Source organism: Vulpes lagopus, chromosome 10 (genome assembly GCF_018345385.1).
Source record: "Vulpes lagopus strain Blue_001 chromosome 10, ASM1834538v1, whole genome shotgun sequence".
Lineage (NCBI taxonomy): Eukaryota > Metazoa > Chordata > Mammalia > Carnivora > Canidae > Vulpes > Vulpes lagopus.
Window position 1 is genome coordinate 10,890,927 of NC_054833.1, and position 27,204 is coordinate 10,918,130.

The 27,204-nt window shown below is 43.3% G+C and overlaps 1 protein-coding gene and 1 long non-coding RNA gene across 2 annotated transcripts; both read right to left on the reverse strand.

Moving 5' to 3' along the window:
- Positions 1-424: 424 nt before the first annotated feature.
- Positions 425-5,904, reverse strand: LOC121500421. Its single transcript, XR_005990383.1, has 3 exons — positions 5,719-5,904; positions 3,678-3,956; positions 425-773 (listed from the first exon to the last, which is right to left on the reverse strand). It is a non-coding gene; the product is annotated as an uncharacterized LOC121500421 (long non-coding RNA).
- A 1-nt stretch (position 5,905) lies between these two features.
- Positions 5,906-26,132, reverse strand: LOC121500420 (myosin regulatory light chain interacting protein). Its single transcript, XM_041772119.1, has 7 exons — positions 25,835-26,132; positions 24,609-24,799; positions 12,702-12,887; positions 11,205-11,402; positions 10,369-10,533; positions 9,043-9,463; positions 5,906-7,468 (listed from the first exon to the last, which is right to left on the reverse strand). The coding sequence occupies exons 1-7, from the start codon at positions 25,919-25,921 to the stop codon at positions 7,379-7,381; spliced, it is 1,338 nt and encodes a 445-aa protein (XP_041628053.1). The 5' UTR covers positions 25,922-26,132; the 3' UTR covers positions 5,906-7,378.
- Positions 26,133-27,204: the final 1,072 nt, after the last annotated feature.

Here is a 27,204-nt window from a genome sequence, read left to right on the forward strand (position 1 = left end):
AAATCACAGCATCACAATTAGACCCCCGGCTCTCCCTTTCTCTAGCTAGCTCTGTTCCTTGAGAAGTCACTTCACTTTTCTGTGCCTCGGATCCTCATCTATAAATCAGGTCCCAAAGAGCATCTGCTTCACAGGCATATGAGGGAGATGAAATGAGCTGATTCCTGGAAAATTGTTAAAAACTGCCTAGCATCTAGTGTTGGACCTTTATTCCACTCCCACTGAGGGACCCTGCCAGGGATTCTCAAGTTCTGTATATAAATTGAGGTTGACTACCGGAAAGCACAGGGGAGGTGTGGCTTCTTCTCAAAAAGAAAAAGAGCTTTCAAGCATGGGGGTGATATGGAGAGCGAAAGCACTTTCTAGAATCAATGAAAGGCATATCTCATTTTTCAGTGCTTTGCTTTATTGTGCTCCACTTTATTATTTTTTTTAATAAATTGAAGGTTTGGAGCCACCCTGTGTCAGGCAAGCCCATTGGCATCACTTTTCCAAAGCATTTGCTCACTTTGTGTCACGGACACATGTTGGCAATTCTCACAATATTTCAAACGTTTTCATTATTATATTTGAATTGCTGCAATCTCATGGTAAAACTTGAACAGATGAGGAAGTGCTGCTACTGGATGAGGAAAGCAAGTAGTTTCCTGAGATGGAATCCACGCCTGGTGAAAATTCTGTGATGGCTGTTGGAATGACCACGAAGGATTTAGAAGACTACCCAAACTCCATTGATCAAGCAGCAGCAGGGTTTGAGAGGATTGACTCCAATTCTGAAAGAAGTTCTACTGTGAGTGAAATGCTATCAAACAGCATCACAAGCTACAGAGAAATCTCTAGTGAAAAAAAGTTAACTGACATGGCAAACTTCATGGCTGTATTATTTTAAGAAATGGCCACAGCCACGCCACCTTCAGCAACCACCACCCTGACCTGTCAGCAGCCAGCAACGTCAAAGTCAAGACCCTCCACCAGCAAAAAGATTGCAACTTGCTCAAAGCTCAAATGATGGTTAGCTTTTTTTTTTTTTTTTGGTTAGCATTTTTTAGCGATATTTTAGAATTAAGGTATTAAGGTATGGACATTGCTTTTTTTTTTTTTGGTTAGCATTTTTTAGCGATATTTTAGAATTAAGGTATTAAGGTATGGACATTGCTTTTTTTTTTTTTTTTAAGTCATATCCTATTGGACACTTAATAGACTGCAGTAGAGTGTCAATCAATATAGCTTTCATGTACACTGGGAAACCGAAAAAGTCATCTGACTCACTTGATAGCAATATTCGCTTCATTGTGGGGTAGTCTGGAACCAAACCCGGGGAAGAGGAGCTCATGGCTCCCCTAGACTAGAGAGGAGGGATATACCTTACACCTTCTCCTACAAAGAATTATAATTCTGCTTCGAGTTCCCTTTTCCAGGGTATCTGGTTCCTTTGTGGAGGTTACACTTGCTTCGGTAGGTAGAGCTTATTTAATACCTCAAATCCAGAAAAGCCACCATCAAACATGGTAGGACTTGAACACATAACCCAAGTACCAATCCAGAAGGTGCTGCCTGGCTCTAAGGGCTGTATGTGACCGCCCCCATGAGCATCATTCCATATGTGTAGGAATGGCCCTTGGAGAAGCTTGCAAATGGTAGCTTTGTCTCTCTCTCTCTCTCTCTCTCTTTCTCCTCCACTCAATAACGCTCCCTTGTACTCTCCTGGCCATATGCAGCAAGAGAACACTGGTTTTGAACACAAAGGACATTTGTTGCATGTAATCATGTTATAAAGCTAGCCTACTTCCATTATGAATAATCATAAAATTTGGGGTGAAAGAGAACAGTAACTCCACATTTGAAGCTACAAAAAGACTGTGATTCATATTTGGTCTCTTTATTACGAGACCTAGTCTCAGATCATTTGCAGCAAAGTTTTACCCTGGAGCTAGTTTCCTCAGTCATGTTAAATTCATGGGGGAAATCCTCCTAGGATTTAGAACTGAAAAAATAGACAGCTTTAATAACAGAAACGCTGATGTGAAGAGCAGGGAAAGGCAGTGCGTTCTAACCATTTAGGGAAAAAATGGGTAAGATGTCGCTAATAAGCTCTGCTATATTTTTATCTTACCATTTTCTTCATCTGAAGGAATATTGAGATGAGGTTTTAAATTCTGAATGATGGTCTGACAGCTTCTATCTCTAGGGCAAATTATTACTAAGAGTTATAGTTTGCTATTACCTTTACTCAAAACTCAGAGGACACATGCTTACCAGAGCCCAGATGAGAAATAAGATCTACAGACACAAGTGCTGTGAATAGAGAGCCACCACCCAGCTACTTCTGGATTCCCTTTTGTGACCTTTGTGGATATTGGTCTTCCTATCCAGTAGGGCCAGAGTAGGGATTGGCAGGGCCCCTAGCACCCTCCTGGATGCGTGGTACTGGCCACCCAGTGCCATCTCTCACTATTCTGCCCCAACCCAACCCACCACATACTCTATATTCCAAACTGTCCAGTGGTCCCAAACGGGCCACTTTTTTGACCATTAATTTTTATTTTTTATTTTTTTAGAGAGAGAGAGAGTATGTATGTGGGAGGGTCAGAGAGAGAGAGAGAGAGAGAGAGAGAGAGAGAATCTCCAGCAGGCTGTATGCTCGGCTCAATCTCATGACCCTGAGATCAAGACCTGAGCTGAAACTAAGAGTCAGACGCTTAACCCACTGAGCCACCCAGGCGCCACTGGGCCGCCGTTTTGAACAACCTCCTCCCACATATGGTTCCCATCTGGGTAACCTTTCTCTCATCTTTTAAGGCTCATGTCCAATGTGACTTTCTTCCAGAAATCTTTCCAACCCCAGGCAGAGTTAATGACATCATTTTCTGCTCTTCCATAATACCCAGTGCCTTTTTCACTGTGGAGCTTAGTGCACTAGAATTATTCATTTACAGTGTCCCCTCCCCTGGGTAACCCAGAGAGCAGGGACTTTATCTTAGGTACTTGTACCCTCCAGCCCAGGATTTCTCAACAGGTGCAATATTGACATTTGGAACCAGAAAGTTCCTAGTTGCAGGAATCATCCCCGCCTCCTACCCAGTGAATGCCAGTGGCACCCCATCCCCAGTGTGATGATCAATGCCGTCTCCAGACACTGCCCTTTGCCTTCTGGGGGAATAAAAGGCCCCTGGTTGAGAACCACTGCTCCAAGCCTCCCAGAGAGTCTGATACACTAGGTGCTTGATTAAATATTTTCTGAGTTGATAAATCAATGTCCAAGTTAATGAATAAAAAGCTGAGTGAATCAACAGATGAAGAAAGACCTTACTACTGCTTTTACACTCTTATCAAATCCAACTCAGAACCTTGATTCCAGCAGTCAAGCTCTTTCTTCGGATCTGGCTCTACTTCTTCTGTATCTGTTCCCTTATGCCCTTTGTTTCTTGCTTCTCGTCAATTCCCCATTTTCACACTTGATTTTCCTTCCCACCACTCGAAATTCTGTATTCAACATGCAGAACTTACCTACTTCAAAATGCCTTCCCCAATTTACCCAGTCTACAGTGATCTAAATAAGTATCAACAGGACGGAGGGAAAATTATAAGAATACATGTACGTAATGTATATATAATACATATGTCTAAACACACATATACATATGCAGGCATTATTTTGGCTCTTAAAAATTATTCACCTTTTTGTTTCATAAACATATAGGAATTTCCTTCTCAACCAGAAGAAGATAGAGGGCTTGCTCACACCTTTATTTTCCTTCTCCTTAACATCAGCACAAACGTTATGAACAACAGATGTTTAGCTTTTGCTTGGTATGAACTTTTTTTTTTTTAAGCAACTGGCAGGTGTCGTTGATCTGTGTCATTTCTGTGCTCCTAACACAGTCTTGTTTTTAAAAGGCATAGGGCGAACTCTTTAACATCTTGTGGTTTTTAAACGAACCCACTTCAAGGAGATTCTGCAAACATGAACAAAAGTAATCATCAATGGTTTAGGATTTCTGTGAGAAGGCACTAAATAGGAGAAGCAATGAGAAACACAAAAAATGGCTGCCTTTTGTCTTAGATTTTGATTGTGCTCAAATTCTATCTATCTAGGCTTTTTCCCATTGCTTGGTGGAACTGTATTAAAAGCTTTGGCCATGGAGTGCCTGGGTGGTTCAGTCCATTAAGCATCTGCCTTTGGCTTGGGTCACGAACCCAGGGTCCTGGGATCAAGCCCTGCGTTGGGGTTCTGGCTCAGCAGGGAGTCTGGTTCTCCCTCTTCCTCTGCCCTCTGCTTGTCTGTGCTCTCAAATAAAATCTTAAAAAAAAAAAAAGCTTTAGCCTTCCTGATTTTCTGCGCGTTCTCAACACCCAGGCATCCCTTGCATTCCTCCTCTTTCAAGCACACATTCTGTAACTGGTAAATGCACTTTCCCCCTTGTCTGTGCTTGGACATTTGCTCAAACTTCTGTCCTACAGGGCATTTCTCAAGTTCTTGGAAGAGATCATTCTTCACCCAAGAGCAGTCACCCATGGGGCTTTTGATACTCAATGTTCAATGGCAGTTAAGGGGACAACCCCAGAACCTATCAACACTGCACTTGAGTCCCCATCTGTGATGGGATAAGTACAGACATATGGGAAGGGGTAGGGAAAATGGGAAAACCATTTCTAGCTTCACTAATTTTTGTAACCTTTAATAAAAAGATGAACGAATGCTTTTGATCAAGTCTCATAACTTGCGTCTTTTGACAGAAGGGCCTCCTGACCCTTCTCTCTCTCCATTTATTCCTCCCTGCTGTGTCTTTTAACTCATGCTGTCCATGACTGTCTCCTCAATGCCCATCCACACTCTCTGACTGAAAATACCAAACCACAATGCTTCTCTAGCCTGGTCTCCTCCGAGAGGACCATCCTGATTTACTCCCTTCAGTACCAAACTCCCATCCTCAGCTCACTACTCTGGCAACATTGTAGTATCCCCTTTATTTCTCAAAGCGCACCCACTTTCCCAGAACCCTAGACCTCCTACTTATTGCCACATTTCATGACCCCTTCTCATGACTCCACGACCCTGCTGCAACTTGACCTTGCTGCAACTCCTCCGGTGGCTGATGTTCTAGGACTTTTGAGTATTATGTAACCTCTCTATATAAAGCAGTGACAGATCATTCATGTCATGATCACTGTTAAATTTCCAGCATGTGATAGTTACTTAGGTACTCAATAAATGTGGTTAGTGAGGAAAGGATTGCTAGAACTTGATGGAAGATTGATATAGGTCTAGGAATCATAGAAAATGAATCCCCATCTTTCAATTTTTAAAAGATTATTTTCTGGAAATGATCATACAGGTACTGGGCTGAACTTCCATTGCAGTTGAAGTCACGTCCTTCCACTACTACAGGTAATTATCAGTTACATACATGATGTACAGGGCTCTGGACAACACCAAGCACTTCGCCCAAGCACAGATGGGCGAGCTCAGGGTGCATCCTAGCAGCAGCAGCTAGGCATTGCACAGAACGTGGTCCTGGAGTCTGCCACCGGAGACCTTTGCTGTTTGGGCCTGGACAGGCGCTCACCTGTCCCACCAGGCAACTAACTAGAGGCATTAATTGGGTTTAAGTGGTTAACTTCCAACTCTGTCATTCCTATCCCTCCCCAATACCTTCTAGTCCTGCCCCCAGTTTTAACTTTTCATCTGCTTATATATATTATTCAATTTTCACTTACATTTCAACCCCAGGCCAGAAAACAGAGCAGTGAATAACGGGATAAATGTTCTCGGTCCGAGCCAATACCTTCAACATTTTCAAATTTTCCATATAGGACCAAAGGACATACCAAGCATGATGTTATCAATGCTCTTTTTAGTGAATAAAACTGGTTTAAATGATAATAACTGTGATGACACGAACACTTTTGCTTTAAAGTCTTTATTATCCTGAATACAAAAGACAGAAGTCCTTTAGGATATAACAGAGTTCTTTATGTGGAAACATTATTTTTTTTTTTTACAAGTGAAAAAATAAATACCTCTTGGAATAAAGGCTTATATGCTAATATGTGCCATAAAAAAGTAGAGTTTTAATATTTGACAAAATGTCTGTGCAAAGAAACGAATGCATAAACACATTACTGCTACATTAAGGCAATATGAAAAGTATACTCGGAAATCTCAGTAAAGTGACGGTGTAGGCTTCTAGCTTTTACTTAGCTAGTATTGCACCCAATAAGGTCATCTAGGTGTCCCGACGTCCTAGAAAACCCACAAGCTGACCAGCGTCCAAAATGCCCAAGTGGGAGTGGAGAATGTGATTAAGAATATAGAAACAAAGAAACTCGAAACCCCTCAAAGACCTAGGGAGGGGACAACCAAAGTTAATACCTAAGCATTTACTACCAAGAAAAAAAAAAAAGCATACTATATCTAAGGTATCTACGATAAGGCTGTAAAAGGCTTGATGGCTCAAGCAAAAGCAACCCCAGTGGATGAAGCTGGAGTGGAGTTTCAGGGAGAAGTAGAGAACCCCCTCCCGTTTGTACACCATAAAGCTTCATCCCCGTGAGCAACGGTCTGCTTCCCAAGGAACGTGTGGTTCCCTTTTCAACTTAAATAAAATATCCCACCGACTCAAGAGCCCAAGGAGTGCAGACTACTCCACAGAAATCTTACAATGAGACTGGTAGCATTTCGTAATTGAAAGCTTTGGGGGGGTGGTGAGGGCACAGGGAGGGGGAGAAAGGAAGCCGTGCATACCGAGGTCTCTGTTTCCCACTAGCCGGACTGGTTTATATCTGACAACTCGGTCGTCAACTTTTTTAAAAGTCACAGAACTGATCTTTACATCTGTTTACCTTCTAATCCTTCTTGAACAAGTTATAAAAACAGAAAGGACATTAAAATGACTGTTTCTTTAAGAAAAATTTGCCTATTAAAATGTTCAGAGCTCCATGATCGTACAAAAAAGAACCAAGGAAAATTCTTAAAACGAATTCTTACAAAATTTGCTCCAAGTAGGAAACTTACCTCGGAATATATGAGGAGACTGAACAACGTCCTTTCCTAAAAGGTACCCACTTTTTTGGCTATGCTGCCACTTAACTGACATCACACATTTTACTTATTCTTTTACTCGATGAGAAGTCATCCAGGGAACGTGTCCGTGTCCCAGGACCCCTCCCGGCCCCACCACTGCAGCTGTTGATTCTTTGCGTGGCGTGTTTGGTGGGGACGAGTATTTTTTTTATTCTTCCTTTTTTTTTTTTTTTTTCAATATTGCATGACGATGGGTTTTGGAGTATTTATCTTCTCCACGATCTATCATTTTTATAGTTTAGTCGTAGTGCAGTCCAGGGAAAACGTGGCATGGCCAGTTAAGCGCACAACAGATCAGATTACAGTCAGGTTGAGCAGACTGGTGTGGGTTGGCAGATAGACGTGCTGTACGTGTTCCACGCGTGACCTGCACACTGGACAGGACTAGAAAAGAAAAGCCCACAGTACTTGTTAGGACACCTTCAAGGATGTATCTTCAGGGTTCACGTGCGGCACTTTATTGTGCGTGCTGTGTAAGTTGTGGTCATGACTATTTCTAGCTCTCAAGTGGTAGAGATCTTTGCTTTCTTTCTTAAGATTTTATTTACTTATTTGAGAGAGAGAGAGAAGAGAAAGAGAGAGAGCATGAGCAGAGGGGGGGCAGAGGGCAGAAGGAGAAGCAGACTCCTCACGGAGCAGGGAGCCCGATGCAGGGCTCCATCCCAGGACCCTGAGATCATGACCTGAGCTGAAAGCAACTGCTTAACCAACTGAACCACCCAGGTGCCCCACTATCTCTGCTTTCCAACGAGTTTGAAAGTCCATACCTTACAAGGGATTCAAAATATTATGAAAAAGTGTAAACCTCAGGCAATTTGATTATGTTTTTAGTCCCACTCTAAACCAGACACCATGAATAAAGAGATCAGCAAAGAATTCTTGCTGTGTGGGGAGGCTATGGTCTCTGCACGGCAGAGTGCAACCCCTCTGGCAGTGATGCAGGAGACCTGAGACACTTCCAGAGTCTGGGTGTCCCTGGCTCAGTGGGCTGATCCAGGCCAGCGTCACTGGGTTGATGCCACATGGCCAGTGAACATGGCTCTGCTCCAAGCCACAGGTCACAGCTCTATGTCTCTGGCTGGCTTCTCAGCAAGCACTGCGCTCCCTTGGCCATAGGGGGACATAGAGGTCAGCCCATGTGGGCAGAAAAAGGCAAATCCCTAGAATGCCCAGCTAGCTCCTGGAGAAGTAAGTCCTTGTTATTAACTCATGATCTACTCTTAGGAAGGATGAAGGCATCCTGCTGGCTCAGTATATAACCCTAAAAATAGCTCTGAAATTAGCAGCTTTTGAAAGACCAGGTATTATTTGGGGCTAAATTTTGAAATAAAACCACAGTGATATTTAGTGAACAGTTCTTAGAAATGAAAATGAATTGAAAAAAAATCATCATAAGGGGAAATATAAGGTGCAAAAAAAGAAAAACATACATGAGCTTTTATTTTTTTGTATTAATATGAAAATTAGATTGGCTTACTAAGAGCCAATGCAAGATGCCCCCTAGAGGCATATGCAGCAATAAAAGGAAATTAATCACAAATAATCACAGTCACCAATCCCCCCACAGAACCAAAAGTGAGCTATCACCACAGCTTCTTAGTATTCTTCTTCAAATATTTTAAGTAAATAATAAACACCATTCTCCTACGTGGTCAGGAAGCAGGAGGCAATGGTTCCAGCCTCTGGCTTACCTACTAACTAGCTGTGTTACCTTGTGAGTCTGAGCCTTGTTTCCAGAACCTGAAAAGCCTATGACTTAAAGCAATTACATTGTTGAAAGTAGTATGTTAATCCAAAATGTTTCCCAAGAGCAATACCTTTGAAGTCACCAACTACGAAGGCCCTTCCCAGGTGCAGCTGGGCTTTTCGGCTTGCACCTGGTACACAGCAGGTGCTCATCGACTGTGAATAGTGGGGGGAAGGGAGAGGAGGAGGACCACCCCTGAGCACCCCCTCACCTGCAGCTGGGCGGCGCAGCCCTCACAGCACACGGTGTGGCCGCAAGGGCAGAAGGTCGAGTCGATCTCCTCCTCACAGCACACCATGCACAGCATGGCCTCCTTCAGCTTGCGCAGCTTCTCCTGGAGCACTCTGGTCTGCTGGCAGCTGAGGCCCTCGCAGCTGGCGCAGTTCATGCTGCTCTCCGAGGACTTCAGCGGGGAGTTGGGAGGGCTGTGGTCACTTCTCGAAACCAGATCCACAACGCCAGCATTGTACAGAGCTCTCCTGGCATGGTCATATACCTCCTTTGATGTTCTTTTAATATCGAAGACATACTTCTTGCCGAGGTTGATATTTTCATTCAGGAACAGAGAGGCCAGGTGGCCCTTCAGGTCTCGGCTGTACTGCATCATGACAGCACTGGTCACTGTGTCACACCTGCAGGGAGAGATTGAATGTCCGCTTCAGTTCTGACAAGCCCGGGCATTTCTGTGACTCAGACCTTCAAATGCTACTGTGCCTAAGAATATTTGTGTCAGCAGATATTTACATTCTTGTTTGCATGCCTGAAAGTATAATCTTCCAGTTTTATGTGTGTTAAACATTTCAATGATTCTACCTCTATGTTTCTCAAGTGTCCCCAGAGAACCTCGGATAAAGCAGCCATAAATGTAGGGGATAGTGAATGTGAGCCTCCACCCCCAGGGATATGAGTTATAGTCAAAAACCGCTTGTGGCAAGAAAAAAGGACATTTTCTTCTTTCTTGGCTTTATGCTAAAAATTCTCGCAAATTTTCCATTCTGCTCCAAAATTTGTGTGTCTATTTTAACATAAAAAAGGTTAAGAGCGCAATTAAATTTCTCAGCTCTTATTTCTCAAATATTTGGGTCAAACCACAAGTCTACTCTAACACACCTTACGAAATGAGGGTATCGCTATTGTCGTTAGAAAATCCTTACTGTGCACTGCAGGATTGGGATAGATGCTCTACCACAGGGATGACTTAGGTCACCCAGCTAGGAAAAGGCAAAAGCAGTCGCGGGACAGGCCCAAACAGAGTTCCCGGGGGAGGAGGTGCTATGAGAGAATAAGGTAAGAGAAACAGGGGAGTGTGTCTGGGCAGCTCATTCACAGGCATGCCTTGTGGGAAAAGCAGGAGCCTGTTGATAAAGACTCCACTGCTAAGTAGAACAGAACTAACATGTTTGAAAGCAGTGGATTTCTTAAATTCTACACAAGATGCACAGACACTACAACCAGAAACCACAGGAGCCTATTGTCACCTGAAAAGTCAGAGCTGCAGCAGACGCCAAGGCTGTGGCAGTGTACAGAGGCTAGGTACCTGTAGAAAGCGTGGGTCTCCGTGATGGCTCGGTAGAGCCCGCTGGCCGCCCTGGTACTGATCATCTTGAACAACAGCACGACGCTGTTCCCAGACTCCTTGGTGACAGTCAGGTACACGTTCTTTCCTGACTGGGTGGCCATCTGCACCACAGGGTAAGCGATCCTAAAACATGGGAAGAGAAAAATGAGCAAGCCCTGAAGCAGAGGTCTGTCAGCGTGTGTGCGCCTTTGTAGGATTGCCCTGGGCCCAGCACCCTGCAGTTAAATCAGATGCTTGGCTGGGGGTACCAGTAAGCACGCTGCTCCCTAGTCAGAAAGGTCATCGGAAAGCAATTGTGGACAGAAGTGCCACAGTGAGCTGTGGGGTGTGTGTGTGTGTGTGTGTGTGTGTGTGTAGGTAGAAACGACACTTTCACCACAGTGCACTTGAATTCATAGTTTAAAAAATAATTAAGGTGCGCCTGGGTGGCTCAGTAGGTTAAGCATCTGCCTGCAGCTCTGGTCATCATCCCAGGGCCCTGGGATCCTGTCCCCACATCAGGCTCCCTGCTCATTGGGGAGCCTGCTTCTCCTTCTCCCTCTGCCTCTCCCCCAGCTCATGCTCTCTCTCGCTCTCAAATAAATAAATGAACCCTTACAAAAATAAATAAATAAAATAAAAATAATTAAACAGTTATTAAGGCCTGAATAAAATTAATACACGTGCCCAAAATGAAACATCTGATTCCTAAAAGATGAGTGTCTAGCAAATCCCTTTACAGTTTTATCTATTTTCGTATGCAGAGCTACAAAGAGTAAGCTTTGGGCTAAATAAAACTTTAAGACGTAGGTTACCTATTAATTGGGCAGAAGTCATCCTTGCAAATTGAGATTCCCTCGGGTCCAACCCCAATAAGGAGTTTCTGCCCTTCGCTGTCCCTCACGGAATGCCATTCTATGCCATAGTTTTCCATCGCCGACACAATCTGCAACACCTGGTATTCGGCCGACGCCTGGCTGGTCCCCTCCAACTCTTTATGCTTTGCAACAATGCTGTCAGACACCAAAAGGGCAGAGAGGCATGGAGAGATGAACTTCCGTGGTCTTCAGAAAGAAATGTGTACCATTTTAAGCAGGAAATCCTGTGGATGCTGCCATTTGTATATCACAAGGACTTAGAGCAATATAGCAATGATGCTGCATTTATTTAGCAAATTGACTAAAATACTTCTAAGACACCCTTGCAGATCTCAAGTATTATTATTCAGCAAAAAAAGCAAGTGGGGATGCCGGAGAGGGGTGAATTGGAAGAATTATGGAAAATCTCTAAAAGCAAACATAAGAAATGTTGTATGTAGGAACTTCTCCTGCAGGTAGCTACACTTACTTTGTAAGTTTCATTATGATATAGCATTAGAAAGGATTGATTAGATTACCTGCAACTGAAAAAAAAAAAAAAATGCAGGATTTATTTTATCTGTTGTGGCAGCCAGCCTCTAACACAGTCCGTCAAGATCCCCACCTCCTGGTATACACATACTTGTACAATACCCTCCACCTGTGTGTTGGGTACCTGCTGTGTTAATAAACCGCTGGATTCCTAACTTGTTTCTAATGAACAGAATATGGTAAAAGTGATGGGATGTCACTCACTTCTGAAATTAAGTTCTAAAAAGGCTTTCACTTCTGTCTTGGGTGTTCTCTCTTGCTCTGATGGCTTATCATCAGTAGCTACCATGTTATGAAACAGCCTACGTAGTGAGGTTAGGATAAGGTCCTGCCAACATACCACGTGGGGATTCCAGAAGGGGATCCCTCCTCTGACTGAGCCTTCAGATGACACTGAACTCCAACAGCTTGCCTGCAGCCTTATGAAAGATCTTGAGCTGGAGAACTCAGCCAAGCCACAGCCAGATTTCTGGCCCACAGAAAGGTGAGATACTGTCTGTGGTTGTAAGCTACTAAGTTTGGGATACTTTCTCCCCCAGAATGGATAACTAAGACACCTACGTTAGGTCTCTTGGTTTCCTTGCGAGGATGAAGGAGATACCAATATACATGATGGACTTTTGGACAGATCTGCATTCTTCAGAGATCAGAGACTTAAAAAATTCCTGTTTTGTAGCATTTTATTTAAGGGCATCGATTTAGGTAGATTATATTTGGTTGTCTGTAAATTTCTCAAAGAAAAAGCTAAGAATCTTTTGAAAATAACTGGCTAAATTGGGCAACGGTCTAGTCTTAACCTCACCAATTATCTATATATACATACCATAGATTCATGTTTTTTGGGAATCATGTATAAATTTACTAGCTCTATGGATCCAAACAGTTGCCCCAATGCAGCCTCACCTGTTCAAAGTAGTGCTGGAGAGCTCCTTTGCACACAGCTCCTCATAGCTGTACTTGGCAGTGTTCTGATTGTAGTCTCCAAACTTGGTCTGTGCCAGGAGGGCACAGAGCTCCACTGCCTGCTCTGGGGAGCACTGGAGGTGGCCTGCCAGGAGGGTCTCCTTGATATGCAAGAAGAAGATATGCCTGCAAAGCAATGCGAGGAGGTTATCCTAGGGGACTAGTTTGGTATCCAGTTCAACCTGCTGGGCAACTTCACAATCCCTTTCAGGTAAAGGAAAATACAGTAATTTAAAAAGCCACCCCAGGGGCACCTCAAGTCATGATCCCAGGGTCTGGGATCTAGCCCCACATCAGGCTCCCTGCCCCGTGGGGAGTCTGCTTCTCTCTGCTCCTTCCCCTGCTTGCACATGCATGGTCTCTCTCTCTCAAATAAAACCTTTAAAGTTTTTTAAAGTTTTTTTAAAAAATAAATACATAAGTAAATAAAAAGCCACCTCAAAAATGCTCACCACAAAGAATCCTTTTTTTTTTTTTTTTTAAATCATGAGCATTAAGGCAAAATAAGAACTTAAGTTTCTCTGGAATAAAAAGTATAACCTGGACAAAAAAAAAAAAAAAACCCCAAAAACTAATTAAGACAAGTTCAGTAACACTGAAGTTACCAAATATAAAATAGTTTCACAAGTTTCTGCATTAAAATTTTTTTAAAAAGTTTAAAAGAAATTATCTTGAGAAAAACTTGATCTTGACATGGACCTGATATCAGAGAGCCTTACCTTTATTCAAACGACCCACAAATCTCTAGTTTTTGTCCCTGCTTCTCTAAGCATCATATTCAAATGTTCAATTGCCTATAGAGGTCTCCACTTGGATGTTCAGTATCCTAATTTCACTTTGTTCAAAAGCAAACTCACTGTTTTCCTTCCCAAACCCACTTTTTTTTGCCAGTGGAAATCGGAGTCTGGTTTGTTATTTTACCCACAGACCCACTTTTGATTCTTTGTTTTATTTTCACCTACTTTGTTGCTGAAAACCCTTTAAAGTCCATTACAGTCTTCTTATTAATGCCTGCTACATCCTACTTGGGGCTCTCAACTACCCAAGAATTTACAATCTCCCGATCTCTGTAGACTCTGCTAATCCACCTTCCCAGCTACTTGCTTCTGGGATAAGCTTGCCATTTTTCTGCCCAAAATCCTTCAAGGAATCCCAACTGTTTGCCGTGGAAGCGTGCTGTTAGCATGAAGCCGGGGTTCTGCGGGTCTGGCCCCCAATGCGCACCCACATGTCCCATCCTTCCCTCCAGTCACTATGCCCCCAGAAAGGGACAATTCTTCCTGGAAAGACCAAGCATGTTCACATTCCCGTGTCTTTGTCTTGGCTGCTCCCTAGGCCCCGAGGGACATTCTTTCTGTGTCCCCCCTCACTTAGATACCCTTTCACCCACATCATATGCAAACTGTTTATTCCTCTATTAGAGTATTTGACATATGCCAACTTCTACTACAGTTGGCTGCATGTAAACGGACTTCCCAAGTGTCTAGCACCAGAGGGCTCCGTGAATGGATGGAACACTGCACATGGTCCAAGGTTAGTTTCTCCCCACCCACGTGCCACTCCACTTGTGCCTGTCCTGATTGCATATGATACTACATTCTATCTTTATTCTAAGGTGTGTACTAAGGTGTGTCAGACTTAGACACTCCTAGGAAACTCCCTATACCATTGTCACTAATCCAGATTGCCCAAGATTCTCAACAGAGTATCTAAAACTGCCATGGACAGACTGGCCTAGGTTATAAAATTTGTCTCTGGGAAATGTAGGGGTCTAACCTTCCTTTGATGACTTGTTATAACCTCTCAAACTTGCTTAAATACCAGAATATTCTTTCCATTAACAAATGAATTACGACCAGGAGTAAAGCTCTGACACTGCTCTGAATAGAGCGTAAGTCCAGCTTCCCACTTGAGCTAGATACCCTTACTCCAGTACTCAACAGTGCTTTTATTTATATACTAGCCTTATGCCTGACATCCCAGGTAGAGGAAATACATGAGCAATATCAGAAAAGCAGAAGGAAGCAGGGCTAGAAATACAAGGCGGGAGTGGGGGGTGCTCTATGGATAGTCTCAAAATGTCAGGCAGACAAGAGCCATTAATATTCCTTTAAGAGATGTTTAAATTCAATGTTTTGTGTGTTCTAGAATGATAAAGAAATATTTAAAATTATCAGATTCTGCCAAAGACTGCAGGTTTTTCTTTATTCAAAGTCCCAATGAAGAAATTACAGTAGAATGCGTAAAAGCACCGAAAGAAGATAAGCATGGTTTTTATTAACCCAAACATCTGCTAGTCTTTAAAGTATTTTTGACACAGCACTAAACTGAGAAGGGGGTCCCTACCGGGGCAAAGAAATAACCACAAAAATAGCTTGTTTTAAAATAGCTATCTGAGCAGTGAGGGCTAGCATTCTTGTACAATCTTGGTGTTACAACGTTGCTTCAGCTCTCAAAAGGCTTTTTAGATGGCCATTCAGTAAACTTCATCTTGGTTAACACATCTCTGTCTCTGTATTCACAGGGGAGTTGAGGGGGCGTTAGTTGGAAACAAAGATCTGAATACATGCTTATGTTAGAAAAGAAATTATGTACTGAAAAGATTTTAAGGGGTATTGCTACAAACCAAGTCTTCTCAATTTAATTACTGCTCTTGTGGAAGTATCTTTTAACTTCTTTCCCTAGCATCAACCTAGAGACTAGTTTTCTGCTTTGTGAAAGTTTAGCCTGCAAAATCGATCCAATTTCTCTTTCCAAACTATCCACGCCTGCTTCTAGAGAGGCAGCTGCCAAAATCAAAGGCAAAGAAGCAGTAACAGAATATTAACAGGTGGTCAGCAGTCTGAGACCTAATGCTGATCTTTTCTCAGCCTGTGGGTCAGAATTTTAAAACAGAGGAGCAGGAGGACAAACGGCCTTTTCTCCATACTCTGTATTCTGGGATGGATGCAATCAATACCCTAGAAGCAGAAGAATCCTCCTCTTTACCATTTATATAAACTTCCTGACAGGGCCCTTCCTGTATTTTGCAGTTTCATGGCAATAAAGCAACCTTTCCATTTCGAGTCAACAATGATTTGTCATAATTGTTTATGTAACCCCAGGGTGAACATATCTGATAGATCCTTTTAGATGGAACTTACAGCCTTTTAGTGCAAAGGAACATCTTCTATCACAGTAACCCCAGCCACAAACTAGTTTTTGGGTGACAAGTTTATGCTCTCCAGGAGAACACCACAAGGGAGCAGTGACAGCAAGGGTCACCAGCTGTGGCGAGCCATCAGCAGACTATTTAATGTGCTCTTCCCAAGAGGGGGGATGGCCAGAGCTGAGACACACTCCCACAAGAAATCCAGTGATGGCTCAATAGTTAGTGGGGTGATTTTGAATCAAGTATTTTTTCCTGTTATTTTTCTCTTGAGCCATCTGCTCTGTAACTGTCTAGTTCATGGATGTTCTCCTATCTCTTTTTGTAAAATGGTTGAAAGATTACTGATAATATCAAAATAAGCAGATGGGGTCAAAGAAGTCATGCCTGCAGTGAATTTTTTTTTTTTTTAACTGAAGATCAAAAGTGGTTGACATATCTAACTCGCTTTAGGCCACATGCTAGAATCACAAACAGAAAGAAAGCCTCTGGGGGTGGAAAAAAACAACTTACTTCTTTGTCTTAAGCAAATGTTTGTGAATATGTCCTGCAGACATAAGCTCAAACCGCATTTTCTAAACATTCTTCTGGCAGGGTGGTTCTTCAAGTTTTACTCAGTTATTAAGAAAATGGATACTGTCAGTATGTGGTTCAGTATAGATGCCCAAAGTAAAATATTCTGGCTCACTCAAGTCTTTGCACCATGGGTACAAATGAATTCACACTTTCTGTAGCATTTGGAAGATTTAAAAAAAAAAAAAAAAAAAAAAGGAGTAATATTAAGGACAGCCATATTCTAACTTAAAAAAAAGTCACATATACTTTTTGTTTCTAAGTATTTCAAATTTCCTCTACTTTAAAAATCAATTCCTTTCCATAATTTTAAGGAATAAAGTTAGGTCATTTATCTTTTAAGAACTGTAAGCAGAGAACTATCCTCTGAACACTGGCTTGTCTCATAAAGAAATTGTCTAATAATCAAAGTAGAACTTTCTGCAAACCAGCAGGGGTTGCGGACCTGCCCATCACAGGTGGTTATGCTCAATCACTGCCCTTTGGTATCTTCCCAGTGACATTTTGAAGAACTTTCTGTGACACAAACGTAAATCAACTATGTTCACATTTGCTATTGACTCAACATTTAAGTAACAAACCTAAAACACCTTTAAAATGGCTAAGAAGCTATTTTTAAAAACTCTCCAGGGCCACCAACTGGACAGTATTTTTTCCCTGAGACCTGACTGGCCCTGGCCATCCAGGGTCCCTCACCCAGTTAGACCCTCTCTGAGACCACCCATGAGCCTGCTTTAGTCCAGTGAGCCAGTTAACCACATCAGTTTATTTTAAACCAAGCTCTAACTGCCAAGTTGTATTTAAAAACTATGAAATAAAAAAAAAATTACTATACTTCACCTTTTTTTTTTGTTTTGTATCTTAATTTCCATTGGAACAAATATCAGTTCATGATGGATTGTAGGCTTAAATGTAAAAACTATAACCATAACACTTTTAGAATGACACATAAGAGAATATCGCTATCACTTGGGGGGAAGGCAAAGGTTTCTCAGGACACAGCAAAAATCATAAAAGAGAAAAATGCATAAGTTAGACTTATCCAAAATTAAAAATTTCTACTCATCAAAAAGCATTAAGACAACAGGCAAGGGGTGCCGGGGTGGCTCAGTTGGTTAAGCGTCTGCCTTTGGATCAGGTCAAGATCCTAGAGTCCTGGGATTGAGCCCCACATCAGGCTCCCTGCTCATTGGGGAGTCTGCTTCTCCCTCTGCCCCTCCCCACCCCCACGTGCTCTCTCTCAAATATAAATAAATAAATAAATAAATAAATAAATAAATAAATAAATAAATAATCTTAAAAAAAAAAGGGAAAAAAAGAAAGAGGGGATCCCTGGGTGGCTCAGTGGTTTAGTGCCAGCCTTCGGCCCAGAGCATAATCCTGGAGTCCCGGGATCAAGTCCCTCGTCGGGCTCCCTACATGGGGCCTGCTTCTCCCTCTGCCTGCATCTATGCCTCTCTTTCTGTCTCTGTGTCTTTCATGAATGAATGAATGAATGAATGAATGAATGAATAAATAAATAAATAAAAGAAAGAAAGAAAGAAAGAAAGAAAGAAAGAAAGAAAGAAAGAAATTGGGCAAGTCACAGGAGAAATTGTATTTATAAAACACCTCTCTGACAAGGAACTGGTATATATAAAGAACCTCCATGGCTCAAAAAAAACAAAGGCAACAAGTCAGTAAAAATGGGTGAATGACTAGAACAGATACTTCACAAACGAATCTGTAGGAAAGGCCAATAAGTACGTGAAAAAAGTGCTTAACATTATTAATTAACATTATTAATTAGCATTATTAATTATTAACCTATAATTAATTATAGAGACATAGCAATAGCAATGAAACCCACAACACACCCACCAGAAGGCTGGCCGGAAGGGGGAGGACTCAAACTCTCAGTGGGAGGACAGAATGGTACAGTTTAGGGAAGAGGCCTGGCAGTTACTTAACTAAATGATGACCTCTTCTGTGGCCCAGCTATTCCATTCTTAGGTATTTCCTCAAGAGGAATGAAAATATATGTCTACAAAAAAGACTGTACTTGACCACAGCAGCTCTACTCAGAATAGCTGGAAAATAGGTATCCAACAACAGAAGTATGGATCAACAAAGAGCAGTATATTCGTATGATGGAATCCTACCTAGCAATGAACAAGTCATTGATATATATGTACATATATATGATGAATCTCTAAAAAATTATAATGAAAAGATGCCAGAAACAAAAGAGCATGCACTTCACGATTCCATCTGTGTGAAAAAGAATAGACCTAACTAACCTATGCCAGAAAAACATTCAACCCTGACTGTGGAGTGAGGGGGGTGGGGGAGGTGGAGGTGGGAGTGGGGAAGCCCTGAGGGCAGGGATGGACCTCAGAAGAACATGAGGGAACTTTCTGGAGTGGCAATCTCACTAAGGATTTTGTTTAAACAGACACATCCGTTCATCAAAACTCATCAAATGGGATAATTAGGATTTATGCATTTCATCATATGTAAATATTTTATCAAAAGAAAAAAAACTATAGACAAATACAGAGCTCTACTTAATGATATGCATTGTTGAAGTCTTTAGGGGGAAGTGTACTTACCCATAACTTATTCTGAAAAATATCAAAAATAAATATGTGATAAAGCAAGTATATTAAACTGATTAAACTATTAATAGTAGAATCTAGATGGGGGTATTGGCTGTTCACTGTTAAAACCTTCAACTTATCTGCGTGTTTGTAAATTTTCATAATAAGAAGTTGAGTAACACTAGTGAAAATCCTAATGAATAGCGGTTACCTATACCTAAAATGAGCTATCAAACCTACTATACTCTGTGGAAGGTTTGCAATTGAGAAACTGAAAGGACCAAATAATTACCAAGTCAGGTCTCTATTCAGCTTAAGGAAATCCTTCTCAATGCCCAAAATGGAAAATGGGAACCACGGACAAATCTGCTCTTCCTCAGGTTCCAAAGCAGTTAAAAGATATGGGGGTGGGAGGGCGGGAAACCCCCAACTTCAAAAGTAATTACAAGAAGCATGAGATCTGCGCTTGGGGAAAAAAATAGGCTTACTTACAACAGAAACCTGACCTAGACAAGCAATAATCCAGGCAATCCTATAGTTTCAAAGTGTTACTTTCAAGATCTCTCCCAACGGTCCAGATTGTGAGGAGTACTGTTAATCCAGGAGAGATCTGGAAGCAGGCTACAGTGGGGCATGACCCTGGAGCAGTAAAACACTGTCACCCTGAGTCTGACCCTATGTACCATCTAAATAGTCAAGTTTCATTTAAAACAACAGGCTTAAATTAAAAGTCCATTTTGGTTACATAAAAAAAAAAAAAATCTATTTCTTAATGTTCATTGCATACTTCATACAAATACACCCTGAGAAATTTGTAAAGACACTGAATATGCCTAGATGGGAGATCTGTGGCTAAAATAAACACATGATCGTGCAAACATCCTTTACTCTTAGTAAAAAGAAAAGACTTAATAGATAAATTAGAATTGAGAAATCTAATTAATACTTTTGGAAAACAATATAGAAATCTGCTTTTCTTTCCTGAGGCCTATTTTGTGTTTGGTCGTACCAAACAAAGAAAAGAAAAAAAACAATGTGTCATTCCAGTCTTTGGCATAGAGTCGATATGAAAAACACAGTGACACCTTTATATCAGATAAATACTGCTGTAACAGCATCCTACAGAATATATCCATCCCAAATCCCACAAAGGTACATTATGCAGAGCAACCTTTACCGACACCGACAATGTATTAAAAGATTTTGAAAATGATTACAGGCCCTGGCTAGGATCCATGTGATTTGGTTTGAACATATTCAAGATTGTCACCTCAACTCTGCCTATGGTTTGCGTGTGGCATTTGCTTTGTGGATTTCAATGACGTCACCTTCCCTAGATTTTGACATCTAAGGGATTTTTGTTGGGAGAAATGGAAAGCCTGGGTTCCATAAGTATTTAGAACCTATTAATTGTCTGAAAATTAGGCTAAGTGAGCCTGAGGCTTGAAAACTATCTGAATTTCATAAAAGGTCCAGGCGAATGGTCATTCATTTTAGATGAGAACCAATAGCCACAATAAACAAAAGGCTTGGGTGGGGTGGGGGGAGTGAAGGAAGGAAGCAAAAAAATGCTGAGAGCTGAGCAAGTTCTTAACAGAGAATAAACACTACAAAACATTTTTTAATGGCAAGACTTCTTTTAGACAGTTTCAAACTTCTCAAGTTATAGAAGCAAACTAGCCAACATTTCACTAGCCATAAGGAGACTTCTATTATCAATATCAGCTAACCCCATTTCTATTTATTTCTAATTTTTTAATTCATTGATTCAACAAATGTTTATGCACCAGTCACTTGGCAGACTCTGGGGAATATAATGTTGCTCAACCCCCTGCTTCATGGAGTTTAAATTGTTAGAGTAGCTGACAATAAACAAATTGTCACATAGGAAAATGGTAGTGTTATACGCTCATTAGACTCTAGAAAGGAAAGCTACATGATGTCTTGGGATGGATCAGTCTCCTGAGAAGGCTCAGTAAAGGTTTTCCCAAGGAGTGATGACTGCGTGAAGTCTGAAGGACAGCGGGCTTTAATGAGGGATGAGTCAAACTCAACACCACTCACTTGCATCACTGAAATCTTGATGAGATTCAACACTCGGGATTGCAGCATTTTCCTGAACATTTAGTTCAGGATTCACGGGAGGCTCACTTGTACTGAACTCACTTCTGGGAAAGAGAATTCAGGTATTGGTGAGTCTTGAGGAAGCAGGAACACCCCTAGCAAAGATCAGAGAACTCTGCCTAAATGTAGCAAAGTCAGGAGAAACAAGATTTTATTGCAGTGGGTGGTATAATCACCATCTCTGAAGATGAAGCATAGAATCCCCAAATCTCTGGCTTTGAAAATGTTGACAAAATCTGGTCTGAATTGCTGTGAATAACTGAGAGCCTTTGAAAGGCAAGAATTTCAAAGATCACTATTATTTCACGTCTACTTCCAGAATACATGAGTTTCACTTTTAGTTTTAATGCACAGCATGGCAAACATCTGCTGAATCTACCTGTGTGTCTCTGTCTCTGAAATGTGCCAGCTGAATCTGAACAAGACTCTCTGGTTACCTTCCAGAGCCCCGATTCAAGTCAAGCATAATATTCTGGGTGAAGAACCAAATCTAAAATTAGGCCAAATCAGAGGCCAGATTAACTGTATCAATCTAAGCAGACACTTGATATGGTTTTTCTTTCCTTCTTTGTCTTCAGGAAAAAGATATTTAGGAAAACTTTAAGGAAAATAAGACAGAGAGGACACAGAAGCTAAGAAAAATTTACAGTAGAAGTGATTTTCGAGAGATAAACTCTTCCTGGGCTTTCAAGTGAGATGAAGCTCAGGGCTGGCTCAGTCTTAGAAGTCTGGTAGTTGGGGACAGAGATGCACCTAGAATGAGGGACTTCTGCTTCCCCCTAGTACTCTCCTGTTACAATCAGGCCTTCCTGCCTGCCGTTCTGCAGCAGCTTCCCTCATCTGATGCAAACTAATATATTCACTGCCCCCACGTACCAGCTCTACTGTAAGGAGGCTACTTCAATTCTCCACAGAGGCCAATTTGGCCAGGATATTTCAGTACCATTTAATAAACTGTCTAGACACTTTCAGTATACTAAACTTACCCTCGTGGCTTGATTTTGAGATAGTAGAAAAGCACGGCTCATAGCTGGATTGGCAGAGCAGAGTTTACAGACTAGGTAAATAGATCTCTTTTATTTTCATGGCAATTTACATAAATATTTTATAACGAATCATTAAATATCAAGAAGTTTACCAACCAGCTTTAACTGGTTAATGTGACATTAGGGAAAATCAGTGTTTTTGCTCAGTATTATCATACACACAAAAACAATGCTAACTGTAATTCCACTGGACCCAGTATAACTTCCGAATCCTACTGAAAAGGTACAAATGCTAATTACAAATCAGTTATTAAAGCAGAATGCTCTATGCTTTAAGGGGCCAGTTTCTTCAAATTCTGTATTTTGGACAACCCCATGAAAAACAAGTAAAATTCACCAATATTTTATAAAAGCAAGTCAAATGCTTAGGCCATGCTAATTTTTTAATAAGATTTCAAAAGGAACTGAAATCAATTAAAGTTACCTAGGCTAACCAGGTACATGTATTCTCTTGAGCACTATTAGGCATGAATCTCAATTGAGTCAACAAAGAAGGAAATTTGATTTCTATTCTAATTCACAGAATCTCTCTATTTCCTGCAGGAATAAAGTAGACTTAATAATGGCTATTAACTCAATTGCAGAAAAGCACAGGTAAAGATCATCTAAGAGCAAACTCTAAAATCTTCATCATTCATAACACAATTGGATCATGCTGTTATGACTTCAGCCATTGTTCAAATGAGATGTATTTGGTCCTCAAAGCTGCTGCAAACTTAAAAAATAAATTCATATCCTCAAGGCAGATTTGCATCTGGAGACCCAGAAAGGATTGATATCATGATAAATCTACATGATAAAACCATGATAAAACTACACAATGAAAATTCCAATGTGCTGTAATATGTGTGTGTGTGTGTGTCCTCTTCTCTTACTCTACTCCATTATCTTGAAGTGCAGAGTGGAAACCTTCACAAGTCTGCTTTAAGGTAAAAAAACAGAAACAAAACACAACCTATTCTGATTAACATAAACAGTTAAAACAGCCTTACTACACATGCAATCATGTGAATATTTTGCAAGAGATTTCCAAGAACACTAAGAATTTGATATACTAGCTTGCCTCAGAAATAAAACTGAATATCTCCCTCACTGTTTAAAGCTCCCTAACCAGGTAGAAGAGACCTTTCAAATTCAAATGAACAGTATTTCAAAATCTGTTTCCAGTCCTTCAGCAGAGGAGGAAAAAAAAAAAAAAAAAGACATGAGAACAACCCTTAAAGGATTTTGCTCACTTATCATACCTTGAGATTGTCACACATTTTTCATGTGTGGTGAATTTCCAACCCAAAGGATTATGAAAAATATCAGAACTCAGATCCAAAGTTTGTTGTCTTTAGAAGTCGTTTTCTTCCTTTTTTTCTTAACATGCCAATATAAGATTCAGGTCTCTTGCATTTCAGCAATAAATACTGAATGCCAGTTTCCTAATTTGGCTCATCCTTGAAAAGTACTACAGTCAGTCCAGGGGGAGAAAACATTTTCTGTTTGAAAAAGGCACCCACGTGCTCCAGTTGTCTACCACTGCTGGTGGTTTTCTACAAGTAAAGAGATAAAGTCAAATCTAAACAATCCTGTGTTACAGATGTGTGGGTTCAAGTTCCGTTACACCGGCCCTACAGTGTTTTTCTACTAAGTTTTCAAGATGCTTAAAAACTTCCAAAATTCTGCATGAAGTCAGATGGAGCGCTTTGCTACATGTTGTAATTTGACACTAGGCTTAAATTGACCAAGTTTAAGTAACCCAAGAGGAACTGTTTCCTGCTTTCTGTTAGAACCCTCTACAATGACCTGTAGTAACACTGCTGAGGCAGAGGTTACTATCGGGCATTTGATGCGGCTATCAGGAAGTCAGTTGGGTTTTTTAACCTTTTTTTTTTCTGCCTTGTGGCACTGATCGCCAGCGTTCACAAGAATCCAGCCCTGCCCCTTGTTGTTTATAAAGACAAAAAAAACCCACAAGAGACAGAAAACATACCCCAGGCCAACTAGGCGGTTCCCTCTTCACCTCAACAAAAGGGCTGAGCCCTGGAAAACTTCTCAGTTAAGAACCAACTCGGGATCCCTGGGTGGTGCAGCGGTTTGGCGCTTTCCTTTGGCCCAGGGCACGATCCTGGAGACCCAGGATCGAGTCCCACGTCGGGCTCCCGGTGCATGGAGCCTGCTTCTCCCTCTGCCTGTGTCTCTGCCTCTGTGTGTGTGTGTGTGTGTGTGACTATCATAAATAAATAAAAATTAAAAAAAAAAAAAAGAACCAACTCACTCTGTGTCAACCACGTTTGCCTGTGAACATCTCTCTGGGGAGGTGCAACAGCCCTTTCTAAACGGAATCAAAGGTCTATGTATGTGAGATTGGTTTATTTCAGTGCCACTTTACCTGGTCTGCTCCTGTAAGATGAGATGAGGTTCCACGAAGAATTTGACTCTCAGTTTAAGCCGGTAAGGGGCTAGCCCATCCATCTGCTGGGAGATCCGATTTCTCAGATTTAGCCATAAACTTTCGCCTTTGCTACCCGTAAACTGCAGTCCAAAGTAATCAACTTCTATAATTCCCAGCCGCCTGCACACCTAGAACAGAAAAGGAGTGCAATAGGGATGAGCAAATGGTCCGTGTGGTCAAAGCAAACCCAAGGACACCGTCTGGGTGCAAGCTCCCTGCCTGCTTTTCACAACGTTCAACAAAGCTGCTACAATTCCTGCCTTAAGCTGTAAGAACAAAGTTCTAAGGTCCCAGTGTTGTTAAACCAACAGAGAGGCTTTGTGCTTCCTTTAACACCTAGGACACCGTCAGCTGCAGTAGGGAGAAAGGAGTCCTCGAGAGTAGCCTTCCAGAAAGGCCGAGGGAGGCAACCTACAGGGTATTTTCTCTTACTCCAATCACCGGAATCCCCTCCGCCAGCACAATCGGCACAGCTGATTTGGCAGATTATCTGGACAATTTTAACCATCTGGACTCCAAGAAACAAACACAGTGAGGAAACACGCCACAAGTGTCAGCTAGGAGGTTTTCCAAACAGCTCAGGTCTAGGGGGTTTGAGGGCACAGCGTTCCCCTTGAGACCAGATTTTCTGTCTGTCATACCAACGTGCAGTTTGGAGCCACTCGTCGTTACTCCTACGGGGAATGCGCGCTTTCAAGGCAACGGAGTGGGTGACCCAAGCCGCGGCCCTCCGGGGCCCCGCAAACCGGGAGGTGCAGGTGGACGGTGCATTGGAGAAGCAGCAAGAGACAACGGCGTCGCCTGCCTGCCCAGCAGCCACCTCATCCGGGGGCTCAGGTGGCACCGCCAGACCCCGCGGGGGACCCGACAGGCGGCATCATGCACACACCTGCGGCAGGTGTGCCGGGCCGCCTTCTTCCGGGAAAGTGCGGGGCTGGGGGGGGGGCAGGCCCGCCGCGCGCGTCCCCCCCCGCCCCCCCCTGCGCTGCCAGCCTGCGGGGACCGCGGGCCCCACGGCCGCGAGGAGGAGGAGGAGGAGGAGGAGGGGGGGGGCGCTCCCCGCCGGGCCGCCGCAGCGCCGTCCGCTCCCCGGGAGCCTCCTGGCGCCGCCGCGAGGCCCCTCGGCCTCTGGGGACCGCCGCCCGCCCGGCCCCCGCCGTCACCTGGTTGAGGCAGTCCTCGCCGTTGGCCTTCGCCTCCACCTCCACCTCCATCAGCACCGCGTCCGGCCTCGTCACATAGCACAGCATGGCTGGGGCCGGCGCTGCCGCCGCGGCCGCCTCCTTGGTGCGCGCGGGGCTGCCGCCTCGCCGCGGCTCACAGGCAGCCCCGGGCTCGGCGAGGCTGGCCCCCGCGAGGCTGCAGCGCCGCAGACCGCCGCCCCGCGCCGCCGCCCTCCGCCCGCGCGCCGGCCGCCCGCCCGCCCGGGTCCCCGCGGCGGCGCCGCACTCCAGCAGCCCGACTGCCTGCGGCGCGCCGGGGACTCCGCTGATATAGTGGCCCCGCCCCCTTCGGCGGCGGCCCCAGCCAATCAGCGGCCCCGCCCCGCCTCCGCCGCCGCGCCAGCCAATAGCGGCGCCCGCTCGGCCGCGGCTGAGTTCCCCCGGGCGGCCCGGGAGGTGGCGGCGTGCGGGCGCGCAGGGCTGCGCGGGGAGGGGGCCCGGGGCTCGGGGCCCGGCAGCCCCCGCCCCCGCCCCCGCCCCCGCCCCCGCCCGCTGGGCCATGCTGCTCCGAGCAGGGCGAGCGGCCCCGGGGCTGGGGCGCCCCTCTGCTTGCCTGGGATCCACCGCTCTCCAGGAGCCTTGGGTCGCTGCAAGAACGCCTACGGGAGGTGAAGGTCCAAGGCAAAGGGAGCAACCCCGAGCCCGGAGCAAACTGCCCCCCGCCCCCCCGGGGGTTGCCACAGCGGGCTGTTGGAAGGCGGAAGGATCGCTCCTCGTTTTAGACCTCGGCAGTGGGGAAAAAAAATCTGAGTATAAAAGTTTTTTTTTTTTTTTTTTTTTATTTTTTGCAGGGCCACCTGTGTGGCTCAGTGGTTGAGCATTTGCCTTCGGCTCAGGTCGTGGAATCGAATCCCCCAGGGAGCCTGCTCCTCCCTCTGCCTGTGTGTCTGCCTCTCTCTGTCTCTCTCTGCGTCTCTCATGAATGAATAAATAAAATATATACATTTTTTTTTTCAGTTGACCACTGAGCTGCATTTAGCGTGGAGCTGGATCTAGCACTTCGGCATAAGTCTTCTCCAGAGGCTTCTGTTTACAGGTTGTACTGAATCAAAACACCTTATGGAGCTCCCAGCCCTCTCTCGTTCATCCTGTCTCCTGCGTTATTCATTCATTAAACGTTAATTGAGCACTTGCTGTGCTGCCGGTCCCTTCTCTCAGGCAACCAGATGTTATCCCCATCTTGAAGGTTAGGGACTTATCTCAGAACCTAACAGGTGGTAACCTCAGCAGTAGCTATTAGTAATTAAAGGCCTCCTAGTCTTCACTCATTTACTACTTGTTTCTTTTTGACAATGCGCGAGTTAGCCTAC

What these genes read in the sequence shown, in the direction of transcription:
- LOC121500420 (XM_041772119.1), bottom strand. Translation starts at nt 25,921, where the DNA reads ATGCTGTGCTATGTGACGAGGCCGGACGCGGTGCTGATGGAGGTGGAG. An exon ending in GCGAGGACTGCCTCAACCAG is followed by an intron (nt 24,800 to 25,834) that starts GTGACGGCGGGG and finishes TTTCTGTTCTAG; the next exon opens with GTGTGCAGGCGGCTGGGAAT. An exon ending in GCTGCGCCGCCCAGCTGCAG is followed by an intron (nt 7,469 to 9,042) that starts GTGAGGGGGTGC and finishes TTTCTTTTCTAG; the next exon opens with TCCTGTCCAGTGTGCAGGTC.